Source organism: Idiotropiscis lumnitzeri, chromosome 3, assembly GCF_059441095.1.
Source record: "Idiotropiscis lumnitzeri isolate Australia: NSW breed Sydney's pygmy pipehorse chromosome 3, RoL_Ilum_1.0, whole genome shotgun sequence".
NCBI classification, from domain to species: Eukaryota; Metazoa; Chordata; class Actinopteri; order Syngnathiformes; family Syngnathidae; genus Idiotropiscis; species Idiotropiscis lumnitzeri.
Window position 1 is genome coordinate 29,827,271 of NC_142393.1, and position 22,346 is coordinate 29,849,616.

Sequence of the window (22,346 nt, forward strand, 5' to 3'; positions counted from 1 at the left end):
CTTCAAAAGGTTGGCATTATAAAAGGAACATTTTAACAGCATGAAATAGTAAGATGATAATTATAATGAAACATTTCATTCCCCCGCCCCCAATTTTCCATTAACTGTTCGGAGGAAATTATTTCAAGGTGCAACAATCAGCCTCTAGAATGAGATGTGTTTGACTTCAAGAGTAAAATGTATTCTCATCATTATTTATTTATTTTTTTTGCTGAAAAAAAATAATAATAATTTTGAATTAATTGGCTTGTTGCCCAATAATAGCACAATATTTCAGTAGAAATAGAATTATGGTTTGTGGGCAACTTCATAATTTAATGTGCTATTACCTGGTTAAACCATAAAAAAAAATAATAAAAAAAAAAAATTCCATTGCTTTGCCATTTTTGGGTGGGACTACAAGAGACATTATTGGTATTAAGTAAAGGCTGAAAACCCACACATATACTAAATATACTCCATAAAATGTCTTCTCTACTTGTGGATACTTAATATATAGTTATAATCTAGCATGAATTTATATTACTAGAATAAAAGTCACATTCAATTAGCAGATGAATGGAAGTTCCAGTCTGTTAAGTCTTTGCATTATCACAGGCCCTTAAAACTGAAAGCTCTTTTCATATCTGTGTGAGGGCTCAATAAATGAATTTCCTGATACATTATGGCCTACAGAATATATTAAACTGACTGCTTTATGCCTCATGGTGTGTTGGAATGCATGTCCTCTGAAAGTGTGTAATGAAAAAACATTCAACTCAAGGGTTTTGTTTATCACTGTTGTGGTGTTAAATCCAGCCTAATGCAGTCGTTAAAACTCAAATCTGGCTTAAAATGAAATGAAATCGCTTGTAATCTGTAAGAGGACAGTAGCTTTGTTGTTGCTATGGTAACCCTGGTACCCAGTGCTATGAAAAAGTACTGTATTTGCCCTATTCTCTCTCTCTCTCCTTTTTTTTGCATAATTTCCCCACTTTAAGAACAGGACAATCCAATCCAACTTTATTTATAGAGCACATTTGTCATAAGTAACCCACGTAATCATGACATGGAGTTTTTAAATGTTGGTTTTACTTATTTAATTAGGGGGAAATGAACTGACTGGCCATGTATGAAAAAAAAGTTACGGTACTTGCCCCTTTAACTGGTGGGTTAAGCAACAACTGAAATCAAGATTCTTCTATAACTGGCAATAAGTCTTTCACATCTCAGTGGAGATATTTTGGCCCACTTTTCCTTGCAGAATTGCTTTGATTCAGCACCACGATGATTGGAAACCAGGACTCATCACATGATTTAAAGCTTGATATAAAAATATATATATATATATGTATATATATATGTATATATATATATATATATATATATATATATACACACATTATCTGTAAGGCCGCGGGGGCGCTGGAGCCTATCCTAGCTATCTTCAGGTACTAGGCAATGTACATGCTGAACTGGTTGCCAGCCAATCGCAGGCAACACGTAGACGAACAAACATCCGTGCTCAAAAACCCACACAGGCACGGGGAGAACATACAAACTCCACACAGGAAGGCCGCAGTCGGAATCTAACCCACGACCTCTGCACTGTGAGCCCATCATGCTAACCAGTCGTCCACTGTGCCGCCTATATATATGTAAGACGATCATTCAGGTGGCAATGTGCTTTTCCAGTCTAGTTTTGTTCAGCAAAACCACAGGGACAAGACCTGGTCTCACAAAAATGAACAGCCACTTGGCCAAGTGGTTATCCATCACTTGTGTCTCAACGGGCACAGGTCTGTTTGCTTCCACTTCCACTTTTGCGGATATCTTGCCAGCGAATTGACTGCAGAAAATCACATTTTCGAGGGGGCATGAGCATTCCTATTAGCAAGGAAAGCAGCAAACATTGTTTTCACCCACAAATACCACATTTTTCCACTGTCATTAGGCCTGCAGGTTTCTTATATAACTTGGGTAGACTTTTTTCAAACCTTGTGGAGAGGGAGGGAGACGGGTTAATTTAAGTTGGACTGAGCAAAGTCACATTCATCTCTTAGTCTTCAATTTTTATCTGCTCAGGATTACTTTACCACAGGTGCACTTTATCACAGTGTGTATAAGACTCCTACTAAAAGTATGCGTATGTACGTGCGTGTAACGTTTTTTTTTTGTAGTCCATTATAGCAGATAAATGTGACAGACAAGTTGTTGTTGATTACCCAACAAGGTCATTGATATTTTGTCAACATAGTGTAGCGATGCCCAACCTTTATTGTACTGTTGACTGCCGTTTGATGTAGACACACGATATTTCAGACGACTGGCAGAGAAACAATAAAAACAAACGCAGACGATTACAAATCACCATGGAGAAGAAGAAGTATTTGTAATTAGGCGGAGTCCTGCACATGTTTTTCTCCAGGAAACACACTCTAGTCAAAATTTCTATCTCTTTTCATTCCGACGAAAGCTGAAACAACTTCAACAAACAAGGAGTGTTCTGTTGCCTCCGTTCAACCTTTGCAGATTTAGATGATGTAGGCTCTACAAGTATAATTCACGTGTGCTTGTTGACCCATATATACGTCAACATTTCTTTGTGTATTGTGTAATGTGTTAATCTTACACGTTACTGCGTACTACTCCATACAGTCGAGATACAACTTTTTAACACACGTCAAATTACAAGTGTGGGCCTGAAAATGGCTTATTGTGGCCAAAGGGGATATGCCGAAGTGACTGACAGATTGGGATGCATCAACATGCATGCCGGGTTTCCTCTTCAACTCTTTAATTACTTTGTTGAGGTGGTGACTGTGGGGCCAACATTAATTAGCCCACCTAATTCCCTCGCCATGCCAGAGAGCCATTATAAATAGCTTCTGTCCAAACTATTTCTTTTTATCCAAACAGGCAGCCGACTTCTGGAATTTTAGGTTCTTGTCGTGGCGCACACATCAGAATGAGAATTACCTTATTGACCAAGTATGTAAAACACAGAAGGAATTTGTCTTTGGCAGTATGAGCAACACTCGTATTACAGTAATAAGGAACTATGATAAACAAAGACATAACATATAAGTATAGAAAGTATTTCCATAGTGTAGAGGTGTGCAAAATTGGCAAACATTTGGCAAACAAGCGCCGCTATCGAGTTGGAGTAAATTGTCCAGGAGTTAATTGGAAAAAGGAAGAAGCTGTTTGAATGTCTTTTGGTTTTGGTGTGCGTTGTTTCGATAGCGGCGGCATGGTGGGTGACTGGTTAGCACAATGGCCTCACAGTGCAGAGGTCGTGGGTTCGATTCCAGCTCTGGCCTCCCTGTGTGGAGTTTGTATGTTCTCCCCGTGCCTGCGTGGGTTTCCTCCGGGTACTCCGGTTTCCTCCCACATTCCAAAAACATGCATGGCAGGCCGATTGAACACTCTAAATTGCCGCTAGGTATGAGTGTGAGCGTGGATGGTTGTTCGTCTCTGTGTGCCCTGCAACTGGCTGGCAACCAGTTCAGGGTGTCCCCCGCCTACTGCCCAAAGATAGCTGGAATAGGCTCCAGCACCCCCCACGACCCTTGTGAGGACAAGTGGTACAGAATATGGATGTTTCAATAGCACCTACCTGAGGGGAGGAGCTGGAAATGTTGGTTGGCCAGGATGTGGGGGGTCCAGGAGAATTTTCCATGCCCTTGTTCTGGAATAGGCTCCAGCACCCCCTAGTGAGGAGAAGCGGTACAGAAGATGGATGGATGGATGTTTCGATAGCGGCGGCATGGTGGGGGACTGGTTAGCACAATGGCCTCACAGTGCAGAGGTTGTGGGTTCGATTCCAGCTCTGGCCTCCCTGTGTGGAGTTTGCATGTTCTCCCCGTGCCTGCGTGGGTTTCCTCCGGGTACTACGGTTTCCTCCCACATTCCAAAAACATGCATGGCAGATTGATTGGACACTCTAAATTGTCCCTATAGGTGTGGTTGTGAGCGTGAGTGGTTGTTCGTCTATGTGTGCCCTGCGATTGGCTGGCAACCAGTTCAGGGTGTACACCGCCTACTGCCCGAAGATAGCTAGGATAGGCTCCAGCACCCCCCACGACCCTTGTGAGGACAAGTGGTACAGAAAATGGATGTTTCAATAGCACCTACCTGAGGGGAGGAGCTGGAAATGTTGGTTGGCCAGGATGTGGGGGGTCCAGGAGAATTTTCCATGCCCTTGTTTTGGTTCATGAAGTATGAAGTGCTCAACAGTGGGTAGGGGGAGAACCGCTGATTTTTTTTCTGCAGTCCTTAACTGTCCATTGCAATTGGACCTTGTCCTTTTTTGTTGCGTCATCAAACCAGACTGTGGTGGAGGAACATGGGGTTGATTCGATGACTGCTGTTTAGAACTGAGCGTGTTGGGCTCCAGCTTGTGTTGGCTGGGCCAGAGCGTCTGATGTCGTTGAGGTGCTCCAGGATGTAGAGCAGCACCATGTTAACTGCATCATCCACCGACCTGTTTTCCTGGTAGACAAACATGCGGTTGATCGAGCAGGGGTCCGGTAATGTTCTTCAGGTGGTCCAGCACGAGGCGTTCGAAGGACTTCATGACCACAGATGTCAGAGCGACAGGCCTGTAGTCATTCAGTCCTGATGTTGAAGGTCTCTTGGGGAGTGGGACTGCACATATCTGCAGGGATCTGTTGAAGATCCATCTGAAGACCGGAGGTCGACACCCGACACCCTGCACACTTGTTGATCTGCTGCTTGAGAGAGAGCCGTCTTACATCCTGTTCATGGATCGCCAGGGCAGAGGGAGGAGTCTGGGGTGTGAATGAGGTTAGTTGCTGATGGGGTTGACAGGTGGAGTTGTCCTTTTCAAATCTGCAATGTAACAAGTTCAGATTGTCAGCCAGTTCCTTATTGTTCACTACTTGGGGAGATGTTCGAATACTTGTTCAAATGTTTTTTGATGAGTAAAATTGATATTCACAACGTTCATGATTTAATGGCTGAAGAGACGCATAGTATGTCCTCTATAGTGTTCATTTTCCAACGTAAAGGGACCTCCAAACTGATTAGTCTAATGGGTTTGTTTTCATACATAATGTATCTTATTCTGGCCTGTTGTCTGGAGAATTCTTACTGTCTACCATGCCGCGACAAGAGCCACTCATCAATTTTATGAGGATGTTGAATAGCAGACTTTTGAAAAGCCTCCAGGGAAATTATTTCCCTCTCAGCAAATATTGTTTTAAATCGCCCATGGTTACCTGTATTTGCCCCACGTGTGTTGACTCAAGCAGCTTGTGTTGTTGTTTTTTTCAAATAGGTTCTTTCTGCAAGTCGGCAATTTTCAGCTTGTTGAGGATTGTGGGAATAGAGTCTGAGGATTGGATCTGATCCAGCTGATTGGATTATCTTTTGCTCTATCTCAGCCAACTAGTTTGATGCTTCAGATGCGTAAAGATGTGATGGATACGTAGTCATTATGGCACAATTGTTCTGAACTCAGAATACACTCCAAAAGGAAAACATAAAATACAAAAAGGACTGTGTGCTCGAAGCAGATAGCAGGGTGTCAACATCTGATGTGAACTACCCAGGAATGTTGTTTACCCACTCACAACTCTGTTTTACTTGGTTTAGACACTGGCTCTACTAACAATATAAAAAGTGTCATGTTGTAATAGTTATGTTGAAATAATTTTAAAAAAATCAAATCAAATAAGACAACTTTTTTCTCCTTAATACATTGCAGAGGTGTTTATAAAAAAAACGCATCTTTGACAATCTCGAAATCACATTGTCTGAGATCTCTGAGTAGGATTATGGGATGCATGGGCGGGAAATTCTGCACATGTGTTAAATGCATCAAATATTTTGGCTGGATTAATGACAAAAATTAATTACCGCCCATTAACGTGATAGTTTTGACAAGCCCTACTGTTTTTATTTACAATTTACATGATGTCCCAACTTCCCTGGAATCGAAGTTTCTTTGTAACTATACAAAATGGACTCTTTGTGGTAGGATTTGGATAATTGACTAAATGGCAAACTAACAAGTGTTCAGTTTGATGACAAGAGGCAATTTAAACAGTTTATACCCCCAAAAAAACAAAAACAAATGCTATAATGTATGTACAAGGGTCAGTATAGACTGCTTATTAATGAATTTGCTTTGAGACATGGATGCTGCTTTGCATATAAAAAGAAACTGACAGCGATCCTTTGCTCAGCATTACGTGCTATTGGAACCATTTTACCATTGAAAATTTTCAATTTCATACATTACACTTTTTACGCTAGCCACCATCTTTTCAATAGATGACCTAAGCTCTTTGGTAATTTGATAGGGGGGATAATTTCCATCTTTACGAGCACGAAGAAGCTTTTTCCTCAAATGTTCCAATTCAGCAATATATTTCATTTTGGGGAAATGAAATACCTGAGCATAAAAACCTGTAAAATATTTTATGTTCTTTTATTGATATGTGTATGAAGACAGTCATTCCACCCCCAATCAAATTAGACCATTCAAGTGCTATTTTCACACGTCACCCCTAACACGCACAAGCTTGATGGCTGCAGAAACTGTCCCAAGGTTCTAAACTAGAGTTGCATACATTCAGGAGATTCTTTTGGTTACAATGTTGAAGACCTCAGTGTCTTGAAGCATAATGAAAGCAAGTAGGAGAACAGATGCATGTGGCAGAACATGTCATGAGGCCATGAGAGGTGCCTGGGATCAGTACGATGGAGGCTGGTTTGCACTTGAGTTAGGAGCTTCACGGTTGCTCAGAAAGTCACTCTGCAAAATCACACTATATATGGAACAGAATATACACTTATAGTAGAGCTACTGTCTTCATGGTGTAAGGTGCTAGTTAGTTATTTCTGTAAAGGGGACATTGCATCATAATCAATTGTTTAAGATTAAGACAAGTGCTGTCTTTTACAAAATTTACGACGGCTTCACTGCCAATGGAGCCAAAATTAATAGGTTTTGTTTTGTTCGCCACATCCTCTGCCACCACGGCGAGAGCCTCATTAAAACAGAATTTTTGGCATGGAGGGAACTGGTATGAGTCGTTTCTGCCTTTCCAACAACTTCAGCTGTTACAGAAGTTCATGATTTGACATAGAGGTGCATCAATCTCTTTAGGAATTGCTGAGATGCTTTCTCGTGCCCTGAATGATTTCCCTGAAACCGTTGTCTGTATCATGTTTTCGGCAACCATCTTTCCATCTGCACATACTCACACCGCCTCCGACTCAGGATCAGAACACAAAGCCGCTGTTGATTGAATTGCGGGAATGCTATAAGATGCAGCTCCTCTTCCTCCCACCTTCGTCTCCCACTCAACTTGGCACGGCTCCAGCTCATAATTCCTGTGAGTCGTTGGGCATGCTTGCAGCCATTCCTTCAAGGCTGTGTTTATCTCCTTTTCTGATAAATCCAGAGCAGGTATGGAATGACTTCTTGTCTTAGTGGCAGTGGCATCAATCAGAATGCAGGTTCCGTCCTCTGCAGCATGTGCACATTTACCCGATGCGAATCAGTATTGGATTTACTTTGACTGAGGCAAAGCCCGTCTCAACGACGTTTTACTGAAATTGTCAACTTAAACTCACCCTACTTTAGAAATGTTTATTCTCAGACACCAAGCTGGCCTTTATTGATGTTTTACAATGGGTTGTTATCCTCCTCATCATATTCATTGTCGGATAACTCATTATCATTTACATACTAAACAGCACAGTTTCTATGTGGTTGCCTGTGTGAGAGAGATATGCGCTGAGGTGCACGTGTGCTTACGACCGGGGGTGCTTTGTTGTGCTTGTTCCTCCCAGGAGCACAGTGTATTTGTACAGATACGGGTTGTCATGTTGTAGGGCAGCAGGCGGGTGGCCTGGCAACAAAGCGGGGAGACTAGGGATGAGAACTCCCTCCTTAAGCGCTCACAAGCAATACTTGACACTTAATCCAATGATGTTAACATTTAGCAAGCACAATAGATAGAGTACAAAAAAGACGGCATTCAACGAGCCGGCAGAGAATTGCACATCTGGGCTAATAAAAGCAACGGGGAAAATGCTGCCAGCGTTTCCTTCCAAATCTCCCCCGTAATTCCCCATGAGCCCTGGCATTAGACGTTACAGCCAGCCACCCTCAAATAGCATCCCCCATCTACTATCATCGCACTGAGATTGACAACAAGGAGGCCCACCACACTTCCTTTGCATGACTTTGAATCGTCATTGTCCTTTCTTGCCAGTGGCACATAACCAAGTATGACATAAAAAAAATCTGCAAATTTAGATTTTTTTTGTACATAATGACCTCAGCCCTTAGGAGATTAAAGGTTTAAGTTTTTTATTATTATTATCCTTTACTAACTCAGAAACATTAAAGGCACGGTTACGACTGTGGCACTAAAGGTTGCTTTTTCTGATCCTGCCATATTGGTTTAAAAAAAAAATAAATCATGCTCACAGACAATTCATCCGAATATCAATTAACATTCCTTCTCTGACTAATCCATTGTGTCAGTAGACGGGTTATCTTGTTATAGATTACGTGGCACTAACTGCGATTCACAATTTCAACTTTTCACCCCGTCTGTTAATCTTTTCCAAGAGGTTTGTATTATGGAGCATGAGGAATAAAATGACTCACTTATTATCAATCGGAAATCATGCTTGCTCATTTCCAGTGAATGTTTGGGACTCATCCGGTATCATAATTGGGTACAATTCTTCTTTTGGTTTATCAGGCCATCATGTGCTGTTTTTCTCGATTTATTTTACTGCACACACACAACAGCTTGCTGACGTTAAAAGGGCAAGGTGTGCGTGACACAAGACTCAGTGTATGGTACAGGTATATAGTGCAGCACATGAACTTGGAGCTTGGCATCATTCCGAGATTGTTGACAAAAGGAATTCCAACCGGGTTGGTTCGTTGATAGAGCAGCAGTACTTAGTAAGGGCTTATAAAATGTGCTAATTATGAAAAGCAACCTTTTTCCCACAGTTTACTTCAAGATGACACCGAGCATTAATATTTTGGGATCACAAAAATGCAGAGTTGGAGAATTGTATGGATTATTTTTGATAGCAGAGTTGATTTGTGTGATGTGTGATCTATATCTTTGCTGCTGTAACACCTCAAATTTCCCCATTGTGGGACTAATAAAGGACATCTTTATATTTATCTTTATCTTTACATCTCTGCTTTTAGCAGATGATGTGCTATTGTTGGCTTCTTCAAACCGTGCTCATCAGCTCTGCCTGGAGAGTTCCGCAGCCCAGTGTGAAGCGGTTGAAGTGACATGTCCTCTCCAGGTCGGGGATAAGATCCTACCACAAGTGGATGATTTGAAGTATTTTGTTCACGAGTGAGGGGAGGATGGAGCCTGAGATGGACAGGCAGATTGATGTAGCATCTGTTGTGATGCAGACTCTGTATCGTTCTGTCTTGTGAAGAGGGAGTTGAGCCTAAATCTCTCGATTTACCAGTTGTCATCATTCCTACCCTCAGCTGAGATCACGATCTGTGGATTGTGACCGAAAGAACAAGATCCCGTATGCAACCGACTGAAATTAGTTTACCTCCGCGGTGTACTGGGTTCTCCCTTAGAGGTATGTCAAGAAGCTCAGTTATTCAGGAGGGAGTCAGAGTTGAGCCACAGCTCCTGCACGTCGAGAGGAGCTAGATGAAGAGGCTCGGGCATTTGGTTAGGATTTGGCCTGGCAAGACCACGTTAAATTTATGAAGACCAAAATGATTGACATACAGGGTAGCCATCAGTCATATACCTGTTGCATGCCTCACCGTTGTACATAATGAGAATTCAAAGTCAATTTTAAATCAATGAATAAATAAAAAAGTAGGTACATCATTTGTACTTGGTCATTTTATAATTAACTCCCATGCTGAAAAAGTGTGGACACCCTTTCCCAAGAGAGTGTGCAATCTGGAAATAATTTCAGCCAACTTTATATGGTTAGAAAACAGAATAAGCTTTGTTTTATAAGTTTCAAGTGAACGAATGAAAGCCGGGTAGCTGGGAAAGTTTTCTGCAGCGATTTGACAGCCTGAAAAAGAGTTCCTCCATATCAGTAAATAAAAGTGTCAACGACATAAAAATGCAAATTTGCATCGGATACATTTAGTCCTATGTCATTGACTCTTTGGCCCAAAAGAGAACCTGCAGCACCTCCCTTATGGACAGTAACAAATTCAGAGCACATTTTTATTTTATGCACTGGGACCTATTACTGAGGTAAACTCGGAAAATCCCGAATGACAAAACGGTCAATGGTGTCAAATGCTTTTGACAAAATGTTAGTCAGTTGTGACAGACAATTATGATTTGGCTTTTTTAGTGAAGGAAGAGCAATTTTTCCTTAGACGTCTGAAACCTGACCAATCTGTCAGAAAGTCTATTTTTCTTGCCTTGGGCCAATCTCGGTCGCCCTCATGAATAGCCTCTGGGTAAAACCACATTAGTTTGCTCGTCCTTGTATCTCTGTAAAGGGGCTTGTCTATTCACAATTTGCATCAAAATATCGCAAAAACATTTCGACATCTAGTATCAGACCTGACTTTTTCCAGCCAATAGAAGCAAATTTTGATGAATTGTGATGCATGTTGATTTAAATGGTAAAAATTCATCTTAAAAATTATGTAAGGTTTTGATTTGGGTACATTGGTATTCATAACAGCGGCAACAATGCAGTGGTCACTTAAGTCACTACAGAAATCCCCAGGGATGAGAATTTATGAGTTACGTAAGTAAGAATCAGGGCAATTATTAATTCACTCAGCATTGTTTTATCGGGGCTTTTAAGGTTTGGCTGAGTGGTGAGATTTCAAAGAATCACAGAGCTTTTAACTCATTCAAAATTGTATTTAGCTAGTTCAGTTTTCAATCATCAGCCAAAATAAATCATTGTAATTCAATTAGGATCAATGATGCTTTCAGGATTGTGATGCTTCATTGGGGACACGTGGAGGCATAGTCAAGTCAAGTCAATTTTATTTGTATAGCCCTTAATCACAGACATTCTCAAAGGGCTTTACATAACCACAATCGACATCCCCGATCTTAACCCCCAGGAGGGCAAGGAAAAACTCAAAAAACCTCATTAGGGGAAAAGTGAGAAACCTTGAGAAGGGACCACAGATGGGGGAATCCCCCTTCCAGGATGACCAGGCTGCAATGGATGCCAACTGGGCAACATTTGACACATACAATGATGCTATGCAATAATAGATGAGATAATGTGAGAGTTAATTGAATGAAGTGCTGCAGGAAGATGACTTCTGTGGAGTGGGTCCTCATCCAGGGCCGTAATATCCATGACAGCATATCCGAGGATGAGCCTTCGATCTTGTACCGGTCAGTTGGTGTAAATTCAGAACAGCAACTTCCAAGTGAATCACCATCACCTAATTCCCAAGTCGGGGAATTGGGAACAGAAAAGAAAGAACAGAAATAGTAAACCGGCCAACAAGTAGTTCAACAAAGTGCTGAAATATAAGGAAATCAGAAGAGGCGCTGCATGAAGACGACTTCGGCAGAGCAGGTCCCTTCCCGGTTCGTCAGTGCCGTAATCTTCAAAGCATGTCCCCATCACCTAATTCCCAAGCAGGGGAAGGAGGGGGCAGAAAAGAGAAGAAGCGGCAGTAAACAGGCCAACAAATAATTAAATTAGATGCTAAAGTATATAAATAAATTTATCAAATGTCGCGCTGCAGGAAGACGACGTCACTGGAACAGGTGCATGCCCAGTTGGTCAATGCCTTAAACTTCCTAGTGGGTCACCGTCACCTAATCCCCCAGCCGGGGGAAAAGGGGGCAGAAAAGAGAAAAAAAGCGGTAGTAAACAGGCCAACAAATATTTCAGCTAAATGCACAAGAGTATAAATGCGTCTTTAATAGTGTTTTGAACATTTCTACTGAGGTGGCACCTCTAATATCTGAGGGTAGTGCATTCCAAAGCATTGGTGCCCGAATAGAGAACGCTCTAGAACCTGCAGACTTCTTTTTGGCTCGCGGGATCACTAAAAGACCAGCATTTTGGGAGCGAAGATTCCGGGACGGAACATATGGTACCACGAGGTCAACAAGATAGGAAGGTGGACCGGAAGCCAATGCAAATTGGCTAATATCGGGGTAATATGATCAAACTTTCTCGTCGTAGTTAAGAGTCTAGCTGCTGCATTTTGAACTAACTGCAGACTTCTAATACTAGACATGGGGAGACCCGAGAGCAAAACGTTACAATAGTCGAGGCGAGACGTAACAAACGCATGGATTAAGATTTCCGCGTCACACGTTGATAGAATTGGGCGAATTTTAGCAATGTTACGCAGATGAAAAAACGCAGTTCGAGTAATATTTTTAATGCGCATTTAAAATGACATAGTTGCGTCAAATATAACACCGAGATTTTTTGTTGAATCCTTTTGGGTAATATTACATTTATCGATACTCAGAGTGGTGTCTTTGAAAAGGTACAGATGACGCGCTGGTCCAATGATGAGCATCTCGGTTTTATCTGAGTTAAGACGCAAAAAATTGAAAGACATCCATTGTTTAATTTCGGCAAGGCATGCCTCTAATTTATAGCAGTCGCGCGGATTCGTTATATCCAACGGCATGTATAACTGCGTATCATCAGCATAACAGTGAAAACTAATGTTATATTTCCGTATAATATCACCAAGCGGTAGCATGTAGATGCTAAACAATAGAGGTCCAAGTACCGATCCCTGCGGAACTCCACATGTGATCTTACAAAGATCCGAAGTCGCATTGCCATGAATTACACGGTGCGTCCTCTCCGACAGATACGAATTAAACCAAGAAAGCGCTGAACCTGAAATGCCAACACACGTTTCAAGGCGTTTTAATATGTTATGATCAACGGTATCAAAAGCGGCACTAAGATCGAGTAAAAGTAATATTGATGAGGTGTCGGCGTCCATAGCTATGAGAAGATCATTAGTTACTTTAGCAAGGGCCGTCTCAGTAGAGTGGTCGGCTCTAAAACCCGATTGGAAAGGTTCAAATTGATTATTAGCAGTCATATATTCATTAAGTTGTTGCGCTATGACTTTTTCAAGAATTTTTGCAATAAACGGAAGATTTGAAACCGGCCTATAGTTGTTGAGACTCTCTGGGTCAAGGTTTGGTTGCTTAAGTAACGGTCGGATAACGGCGGTCCTAAAAGCTGCTGGTACCATACCCGTGGTAAGCGATAGATTAATTATATTTAAAACAGACATATAATGCCCAACAACCATTCTGTGAAGACTCTTTAATATTTCTACATTCAGTGCCAAAAGTTGTTTGCAGATTGATTCAGACAGAATCACTGAAGCACCAAATTGTCATTGAACGTGAATTGCAATACCGCCACCTTTTTTAGGCCTATCAGCACGAGACATATTTTTGCCAGCTATATTAAAGTGATCATTTTCAGACATTTGTCAGCCACGTTTCAGAAATTACCAAAATATATGTGTATAATATATCATATTCCAAATTTGATCATGTTCATTTTTCAGAGCTCACACAACACAGCCACAATATGAACACCTTCCAGGGCTTCTTACTTGAAAATCACTCTCTCTTTTAATTTTCCTGGGAGCCATAGCAAAGGCTAATTAACAGTAAAAAATAAGATACCTGAAATGCATGAGCAAATAATGCTTATACTGTTTGAGAGGAAGCACAATTGAGCCTTTAACATGGATGTCGAGACATCAGCAACAGAGAGACACGGTGGTTACACCTTCATTGCTCCACCTTTTTATAACTTCTGTCGAGTAGCAGCGTATTTGAACCTTGCTCATACTTCAAATCTTGGCTCAAACACAAAAATAACTCCACAAACGGTTACATTGGGGGACTCATATGGTCGCATGTGAAACTCCGCATTCAGTTGCTATTGCATCATGGTTAAAGTGCATGGATTTTGCACTAAGAAAACTTGCGGGAGATTATGCTTTTTTTTTTTACAGTTCAAAACGGTTCCCAGGTGTCTTGATAAAATATATGTGACATGTTTTCATCAAAATACCCAAAGATTAAGAATGATCTGCCTTTTTATACACTATTTTATTGTCTTGACAAAATGGCGTTTTAAGTGAGCCAGTTCTCATAACACCCCTCATCATGCTGGGCCAATGAGGAGTGCGGAATTGGTTGAATGATGGCAGAGGATAGCGGAGGTGGACAAAATGTTGCCGCTCCTTCATTTTTCATCCATCAGCAGCCTGGGTGCCCGTCAGTCATTTGCCATGCTGTCATCTTCTTCAAACTGAATCATAAGTTGGTCACTCCGTCAGTCGGTCAGAAGTCAGTAAAAAAAAAAAAAGAATAATAAATAACACGTCATCAAAACGGGCGTCCGACAGTAAAAGGTCCATCTGCAAATGACCCAGTTAGTGACGATTACTCTGACGGACGAAAATCTACTTCCTTCAATGCTTAGTCTGTCATTTTTTTTTTTTTAAGATTTCCATCATTTGTTAATCATGATCAAAACGGGCATCTGTCAGGAACAAAATGCCTACCTCTGGAGGGTAGTGATGAATTTTCATCTCTGGATGTCAGACCAAGGCCCAATCACCTTAAGCCTTTATCTTTGTCTTCCCTCTCCCCCTTTACCATGTTTCGGGAGGGGGGAGACAAAGAGTGGAAAAACAATCCCCATAGGATTTGGGACCGTACTCAATCCGCTACGTCATCACTTTGAGCCACGTGCAGTTTGTGTGGTAAGCAGACACGACGCTGGTTCCTAATTGTAACTACATTAATTTATTGACTACACAACGAAACAATGAAAAAACGGATGCCAAACTATTCAGAAGCACTCTATCCTTGATGCAATCAGCACCGGATGCATGCCACCAAGTGTTAAGCAACAACTTATTAATTGCAATAACTTACATATATCAAATGAAATTTCGAGTGTTATTTTGAAAATCAATTTGTCACGGCATTCAATTTGTACTACCTGGCTCCTAGCATTGTTGTTTGGTCTGAAAGCCAGCTGGACAACCCACAACTCAAAACACGTAATTGTAGCAAAGTATAAAACATCCGATAAAACTTCTACTATGAAACACAAATATATTACTTACATTTATGTGCTTCTTCTCATTTGTTGATGTCTTTTGGGCAGACATTGTAATTGTAATAGCATAACTCTAAGGACTATTAATTAAAGAGGGGTTTTTTTGTATTAGAAAAATAATACGGTAAAAATCTATAGCAGATGTAAAAAAATGAAGTTAATCCAACAGTATTCTCGCTGCCAAGATGACAGTGATCATCATGTTGTGGTGCTCACCCAACTGCAGTTAAAATCGTTTCTCCCATTCAATGTGGCCGTTGTCCCTTTCTCATATTTCATTAATACCTGATACGATTTTCATTCGGAGAATACATGAGCAAGACTATACGCAACAGAATCAGTGCATAGTTAACGACTGCTGGATGGGGCACCCGTAATAGTGGCGCTTTTGTTACACATATTGTCAACATACGGTGTGTCGTGCAAACACAGCAGCTCTTAATCTTTACAAATGCCATCTCCTGTTCCGCCATTGTACTTGTTATTCGCTTATTTGTCTATTCGTCATGGATTATTCCACAATGATAGAATTTTTATTTGCAGACAGCTCTCTTGGCAACATGGACCTTCAGAAAGCAGGGCAATTGGAATTTTGCATGCCATGCTACGCATTTTGGTTTTATGCCTGCCATATGTGAACATGTTGAACAGTGTTTGTGTCCGCTAATATCTAGCAATTAAAAGAAACTGCGGCCGACGATAATGAGGTATGCTCCCACAGTATGAGTACAGGAGATTATCATTGACCATCCACAAGGTGATAGAAAATGTGATTGGAGAGGCGCAAGCTTTAATAAACAACGCAGTGAAATTGTGTTCCGAGTATCAATTTAAATGGGACATCTGCCACAGCTGACAAGCGAGGGCTCCCAGCCATGGCAATTAGCTGCTGTAACCCTTCGATGTCTCAGGTCTTCCTCATCACTCAGGGCCTTGGAGTGCTTTCAGGGATTTCTCTGTGATAGTGAGAGGGTTTGTACTTTCAGTGTTCTTAGGCTAATGTGATTAAATGAGATCCACTATATACACCTTGATGCTATGCAAATTTCTGCAGCAATCTATTGTTAATACACAGTATGCCTACATATTGTCTCGATTTCCGATTTTAGTCATCCACCCTTTAAGGTGTCAGACTTGCTCTCACAATTCCTGTGCTGTTCTTGTGCAGCTTTTCTGTCTTTAATTGCTTCCTGCTTTGTCAAAGGAGCTGCATGTGACCTCATTACTGTTGAGCTTCTCAAAAAAAAAGGAAATCCCACTTCTGAAGTGTTATTCCTGTTCACACCATAACCCCCTTTATTTTCGGGGCCGTCTTCCTACTTTCTGACGACAAAGTAGTTGGATTGTTTCGATCGGATAGATGAACTCCACTTGTATGTCTAGTGCAGTCTTGTGTACCAAAAGCATAAAGAATGCTATCGTTATTCTTAGTGATTCATTGCACAGGAGTTGTTACTTGGTCTGCTTTTGCACTTAAGTCTCAGCTCTGTGTGTAATTTCAATTCCAACAAAGCTTATGATTCTGTCTTTGCCAAGTGTGCATATACAGTAGAGCACATACCGTACTAGGTGTGTGGAGTGACATTGTGGATGCATGCTGTCAAGTCACTGTCACATAAAAGATTCTGCTTGTGGGTTCATTTTGTTATATCTTGCTCTGTTTATGCATCGTTTGTGTAGCAGTGCCTTAGAGCCCTCCGGTGGACTTTTTAAGAAACAGCAACTTGTCCAAACTGTGTTGTGGAAAAGACCCAGATGCAGTTTTAAATGTGTAATACAACCCTAGTATTTGTACTAAGTCCTGAGACACACGAAAAAAAGTGTCCCCCAGCTCTGCCTTTGGTGAATCTCCAAACCTGCTTTTCAATTGTGTTGCTTTTAAGAAGCAGAGTTGGGAATATAAAGTCCTTATCGTCCCCCAAGTAGCAAGTAACCAATTATACACAACAGTTATCTACAATGTCACAGCCGCTTGAGTCTTCGCCACCGGGTCAAGGATCCTGAATTGCTCACAAAGATCTGCTGAATCATCTTTTTATACTGCTGGATGTGTGCCCAGCAGTGCTTCCTTGAGCATCCATGCTGCAGCTTCTTTATGGAATTCCTGATGATTTTTTTTAATTCTTTTTTTTGCTTCTCATGCGTCACACTGCAAGGCTCTCATAGCACCAAGCCAGTATATGATACAGTTTATGAATAAGATTAAAACAATCTATTCTGCTGATGACTCATTTTCAGATGTTACAGCTTCAAATTATTCTGGGAGGTCTGTGGCACAATCTCTGTTCTAGTTCATTTCAGAGGTGTGTGGTTGGGTTGAGGTCTGGGCTCTGAAATTCTTCCACAACAAGCTCATTCAAGCTCTTCAATACACTAGGGTTTATTTTATGTACATTGCTTTGTGCACTGAGACACAGTTATGATGGAACTATATTGTTTATTTATTTTCGTATTGGAGGTACTTTGAATTCACATTTATAGTGACCAAATCAACAGCTTCAATGAAGAACACTTGACTTATTATTTGGAAAATATCCGAATGAAACCCAGCACATTCACAGAGAGCAGAATGGAGAGCCAGCCTACCAGCACCAAGTACCACAGAAGTCAAAATACTGCTTGCGCATCAACAAAATCTGAAAACAAAAATAAGGTCCAGAATCTTGAGATTCAACTCAACTGCTTTTTACATTGGTCGATTGCCTTCAAATTCAAAGCTGCATTACTTTGTGTTTTCTTGCTGATGAGGATGTACACTTGAGTAGAGTATTTCGGAGTATCCATGTGAATGTTTTGATGTGAATACATTTCAAAAGTTAATTGGAAAATTTAATTCACACACACACCCATGTGATCGGGTAAAATTAATAAATCAAGCGCATCGTGTTGAAGCCGCCGGGTTAAAGCAAGGAAAGTCACATCTTATATTCAGAACTTTATCTCTGTGGTTAGTAATTACAAGGTGTGGATAAATATGTTTGTACTGCACACAGCATAAGCGGACTGATGCAGATGGTGGGGAGGATAGACAATCATGTCATGTAAAATCCCCTGGCAGTCGACATAAATGGCAACTTAACTAACATAAAGGATTCAGGACAGTCTGAACTGTATCCTAGAGGTGATTTTGAGACTTTGAGATCAAAATTAGAAGATGTTTCCACTGGGGAGCCTGATAGTGTGATGCTCTCCAAATGCAGAATGGGAATTAATCCTAGTTTAGAAGGCCTACAGTGTCAATTTAGAACTGAGCAGGGCTAATTGGACAGTGCTGCATGTGTCATCATGGCTGTTCCATACTCAATGCGAAGGATAATTACAGATTCAAGCAGTCAACGTATTCCCTGTCCCCTGTCGTCCCACAGGAATTCCCGTCAACCTGACGTGCAGAGCATTCTTCGGGTACAGCGGTGATGTCAGCCCACTCATTTACTGGATGAAGGCGGAGAAGTTTATTGAGGATCTGGATGAGGAGCGGGTGCGGGAGAGTGACATCAAGTAAGTTATTTCATGGCGGGTCTTCATTAAGTAACACAATACAATGGTATGTACAGTTATATCTTTTGCATTGCCTGCATGTGAAGTAGTAGTTCATGAGGGCAGAGAAAACATCATGAAAAGATACAAATAAAATGACGCAAACATTCTGTTTGTAGGAACAGCAGCTTAGTTGGAGACGTTTCCATGGAGGACACCCTTAAGCTCTTTTTCAACTTGCTTAAGCATTGAAAAGGGAAACATTGTGGTCCATGTGAAGTAGGAATCCACGACCGTGGACAAATGCCGCCTAATGAAAAGGTTAACTATGAGCAGTACGGCAAGGCTGAGCGGAGGAGTTAGTGTCGTAGTCGGTGACCTGACATTTGCAGATGTCTACCCGCCTGCTTGGAAGCTCTGCTCGGCTCTCAGCACAGCTCTCTTATGATGAAAAAACACCAGACCAATTAGAGCCTACAGAATTCAAGGTGGCAGCATGATGAAGGCGAAAAAGACGCCATGAAATAAGCCAGTAAGCCAGGAAGGCTGAAAATATGACCCTAGAACAGGGCTTTGGACATTTTAAACATAAAACATGTTCAATCTATACGAACAGAAAATTGTCTGGAATTTTGCCAACACCCCCTGCCACCCTTGTGAGGAGAAGTGGAACATATAATGGATGGATTATATTATATTTATCTAATTTTGTGCCAAGTATAAGTGTGGCATGAGACGGCGTCTTAATATCCACAGTTTTGCCATGAATGCAAGCGCTATGTGGCGCATATAAAAAATGGTCTTTTGCGCCATTGTGGGCGTGAACACCGCCATCGTGATTCAACTCTCATTCCCTCTAAATGCTGAGTACGAGAGGCGCACTGAGAGTCCTTGGCATGGCGGAAGAAGAAATTGACTTGCTCGTGTCCCGCAACAGTTAAACGCGCCCGAAGTATGTTTACGAGGAACTGCAAGCAGACCTCCACATGCAGCTAAAATTAAGGTGACTGGAGAGCTCACAGGTCGGTGTAGTGGGCATTTGGAGACCGCTTTCTACCTGTGTCATACCACCTACCCACCCCCCCAACCCAACCTTCACCTCAATAGTGGAAACGTGGACAGTGGGATGTTTTATAAACATAAAGATGACAATAATAATGCAATAATAAAGGTGATATTAATCATGCATTTAATGATTAAGTAATTTCTGCAAAGATTGATGCTCGCTTTTGTCATATTTAAAAATGAAATAGATGACATCCACCTAGCATGCCTGCAGATCTCAGTTTCTGTCTGCCTGTTCTCTGCTCAACTGCTTATAATACATACGTCAAAACTTAGATGCAGTTCCAGCAGGCGTAAAACATAGTCTACTTTCAGCCACAAAATTGACAGGTACGTCGGGCACATGTGAAAGGAAACACCCATGGCAACCTATGGTGAAAAGCCCAGCATGGTGCAGATTCCCAAACAAGCGCATCGAACCTTGCATGGCACACAAATACGCAGATTCACTCTCTACAAATATTGAGTGCCATCTGTCTACTCGTTTGTCAATGGTTTAATAAGAAACTCTGAGCTGAAATGTTTATTTTTGTGCTTCTAATTTGAGAACCTCATTCATACCTCTTCGATAATTGTTGTGGAAACACTGACCTGCAGTGAGAAGAACCAAAATGCAGAAAACGCAGACAGGGGTTGAGCAACAATCTCTAAACTATGTCTCACATGAGTGAAAGTGCAAGTTGAAGTCTATGACCCTTAATTCAAAAGAAACTTGAAAAAGAGTATCGAGTTTCACGACAAGTATGATCTGACAAAGGCAGGGGATCTTGAAAGAGTCAAGTGTCCATTCGTTTTTTTTTTGTTTGTTTTTTTACTTTGTACAGGTAATGCACGGCTATTACTGCAATAGCACTTCCATTGTAGTTGGTCAATGAAGCGTCCCCTTTGTTTAATGACTTCATTGATCTCTACAAATTAGGGGACTTTCCAGATGCAGGTTTCTTGTGGTCTTCGGCACATGTATTCCAAAGCGGCCCTTGTTCTACTTCATACAATTTATGCCATGCATCATTAAGTGCACCCTGGGAATTGCTGCAATTGTGTAACTTTAAAAGGTTATATGCTTGACCGTCATTGCATTGTTTGCACAGACACACAGTAGCAGATTCTTGACATTTTGTTTTGCTGTTGTCCTCCCTTCTCTGTCCTTTTAATTGTTTTTGGTTGTCACTGTGAATTGTCTGCCACATGATGTGACAATATACTAATTCGAAAGAACGCATACATGGAATGTTAGCACCTTGCAGAACTTCAGGTAAACAGCAAACACGCTAATAGAAAATTGTCTAGAATTTTGTTAAACGTTGTAAATGAAACAAATCACGTAATTCTTACCTGTGATTATTTTAGACAACATGCCAACGAGTGTATTGGTTGCATTCCCCTTCATTTGTGTCCCGAGATCTATTATTGTACACAACTACAGGCATGGCTGACTTGTAAAAAGTTGGAGTAAATTCTGGTAATTGGCTCTGACAACGGTACCTTTTCTCAACAACTGCCAACAGCTTGGAGCTTTTTTAAATTACTGATCCGCCTACACATCATTACACAAAGGAACACATCTAATTTGTTTTTGTGGCTGGGTTCAAGAAAACAAAAAGTTTGGATTGCTCTCTTGCCCTGAAATGTTTACGCTGTCTTGTAAAACAGCAAAGCTAACCACATTATTGCAAAGCAGCTTGTGAGGAAGCAATAAACAGAAAGGGAGAAGGATTACTCCATAATGTTATGGGTTTCCACATCACCTCCTCTTGGTATTTTGTCAGTGGAATCTAGGGCTGGGCGATATATTATCATGTTGATATCTAGATATGAACAATGATGATATGAATATAGAAAATTACGACAATATCAGTCATGTGGACTGTATGTACAGTTTAGACCTGCCAACCAATCACATTTCCTTTCGAGTTTGGCATTGATCAATAGCTAAAGCCAGCCAGTAACAATCATCTGACAAAGGACGGGGAGACACACACAGAAAAGAAGACACAGCCGCACACAAGAAATCTATTCCGTGCCATAAGCTAGGGAGACGCTGACGTGTGCTGTCAAGCCATAGAAATACTGTATGCCATATGCTACACAGTATATTGTTTTACAATACTTAACCTTCCTTGTAATTTCACATGTACTAGTAGATAAAACAGGGCGGCACGGTGGACGACTGGTTAGCACGATGGCCTCACAGTGAGAGACAAGCATCGAGCGTGGGTTCGATCCCGGCTCCGGCCATCCTGTGTGGAGTTTGCATGTTCTCCCCGTGCTTGCGTGGGTTTCCTCCGGGTACTCCGGTTTCCTCCCACATTCCATAAACATGCATGGCAGGTCGATTGAACACTCTAAATTGCCCCTAGGTATGAGTGTGAGCGCGGATGGTTGTTCGTCTCTGTGTGCCCTGCAATTGGCTGGCAATCAGTTCAGGGTGTCCCCCGCCTACTGCCCGAAGATAGCTGGGATAGGCTCCAGCATCCCCCGCGACTCTAGTGAGGAGAAGCGGTACAGATGATGGATGGATGGATAGTGGATAAAACAGCAAAGTGTTTGGCAACAATATCCAAGCAAGTCTCACCTTTCAATATATCCACACTTTCCTCATGATTGTTGCTCAAATCGCATTTCTGCTGCAACGTGTGTGTTCCTTGAATGACATAAAAAAAGATATATTATTATTAATAATAATAATAATAATA

General features: G+C 41.3%; 1 protein-coding gene across 2 annotated transcripts in view; it reads left to right on the top strand.

Annotated features, from left to right (window-relative positions):
• LOC148340758 (interleukin-1 receptor accessory protein-like 1-B) overlaps window positions 1–22,346 on the top strand; it is a 163,026-nt gene that overhangs the window by 125,496 nt on the left and 15,184 nt on the right. For both annotated transcript variants that reach the window (XM_088289171.1, XM_088289170.1), the window contains one exon: window positions 18,474–18,606. In XM_088289171.1, coding sequence (XP_088145297.1) covers window positions 18,474–18,606 — 133 coding nt within the window. The remainder of the gene's footprint in view (window positions 1–18,473; window positions 18,607–22,346) is intronic.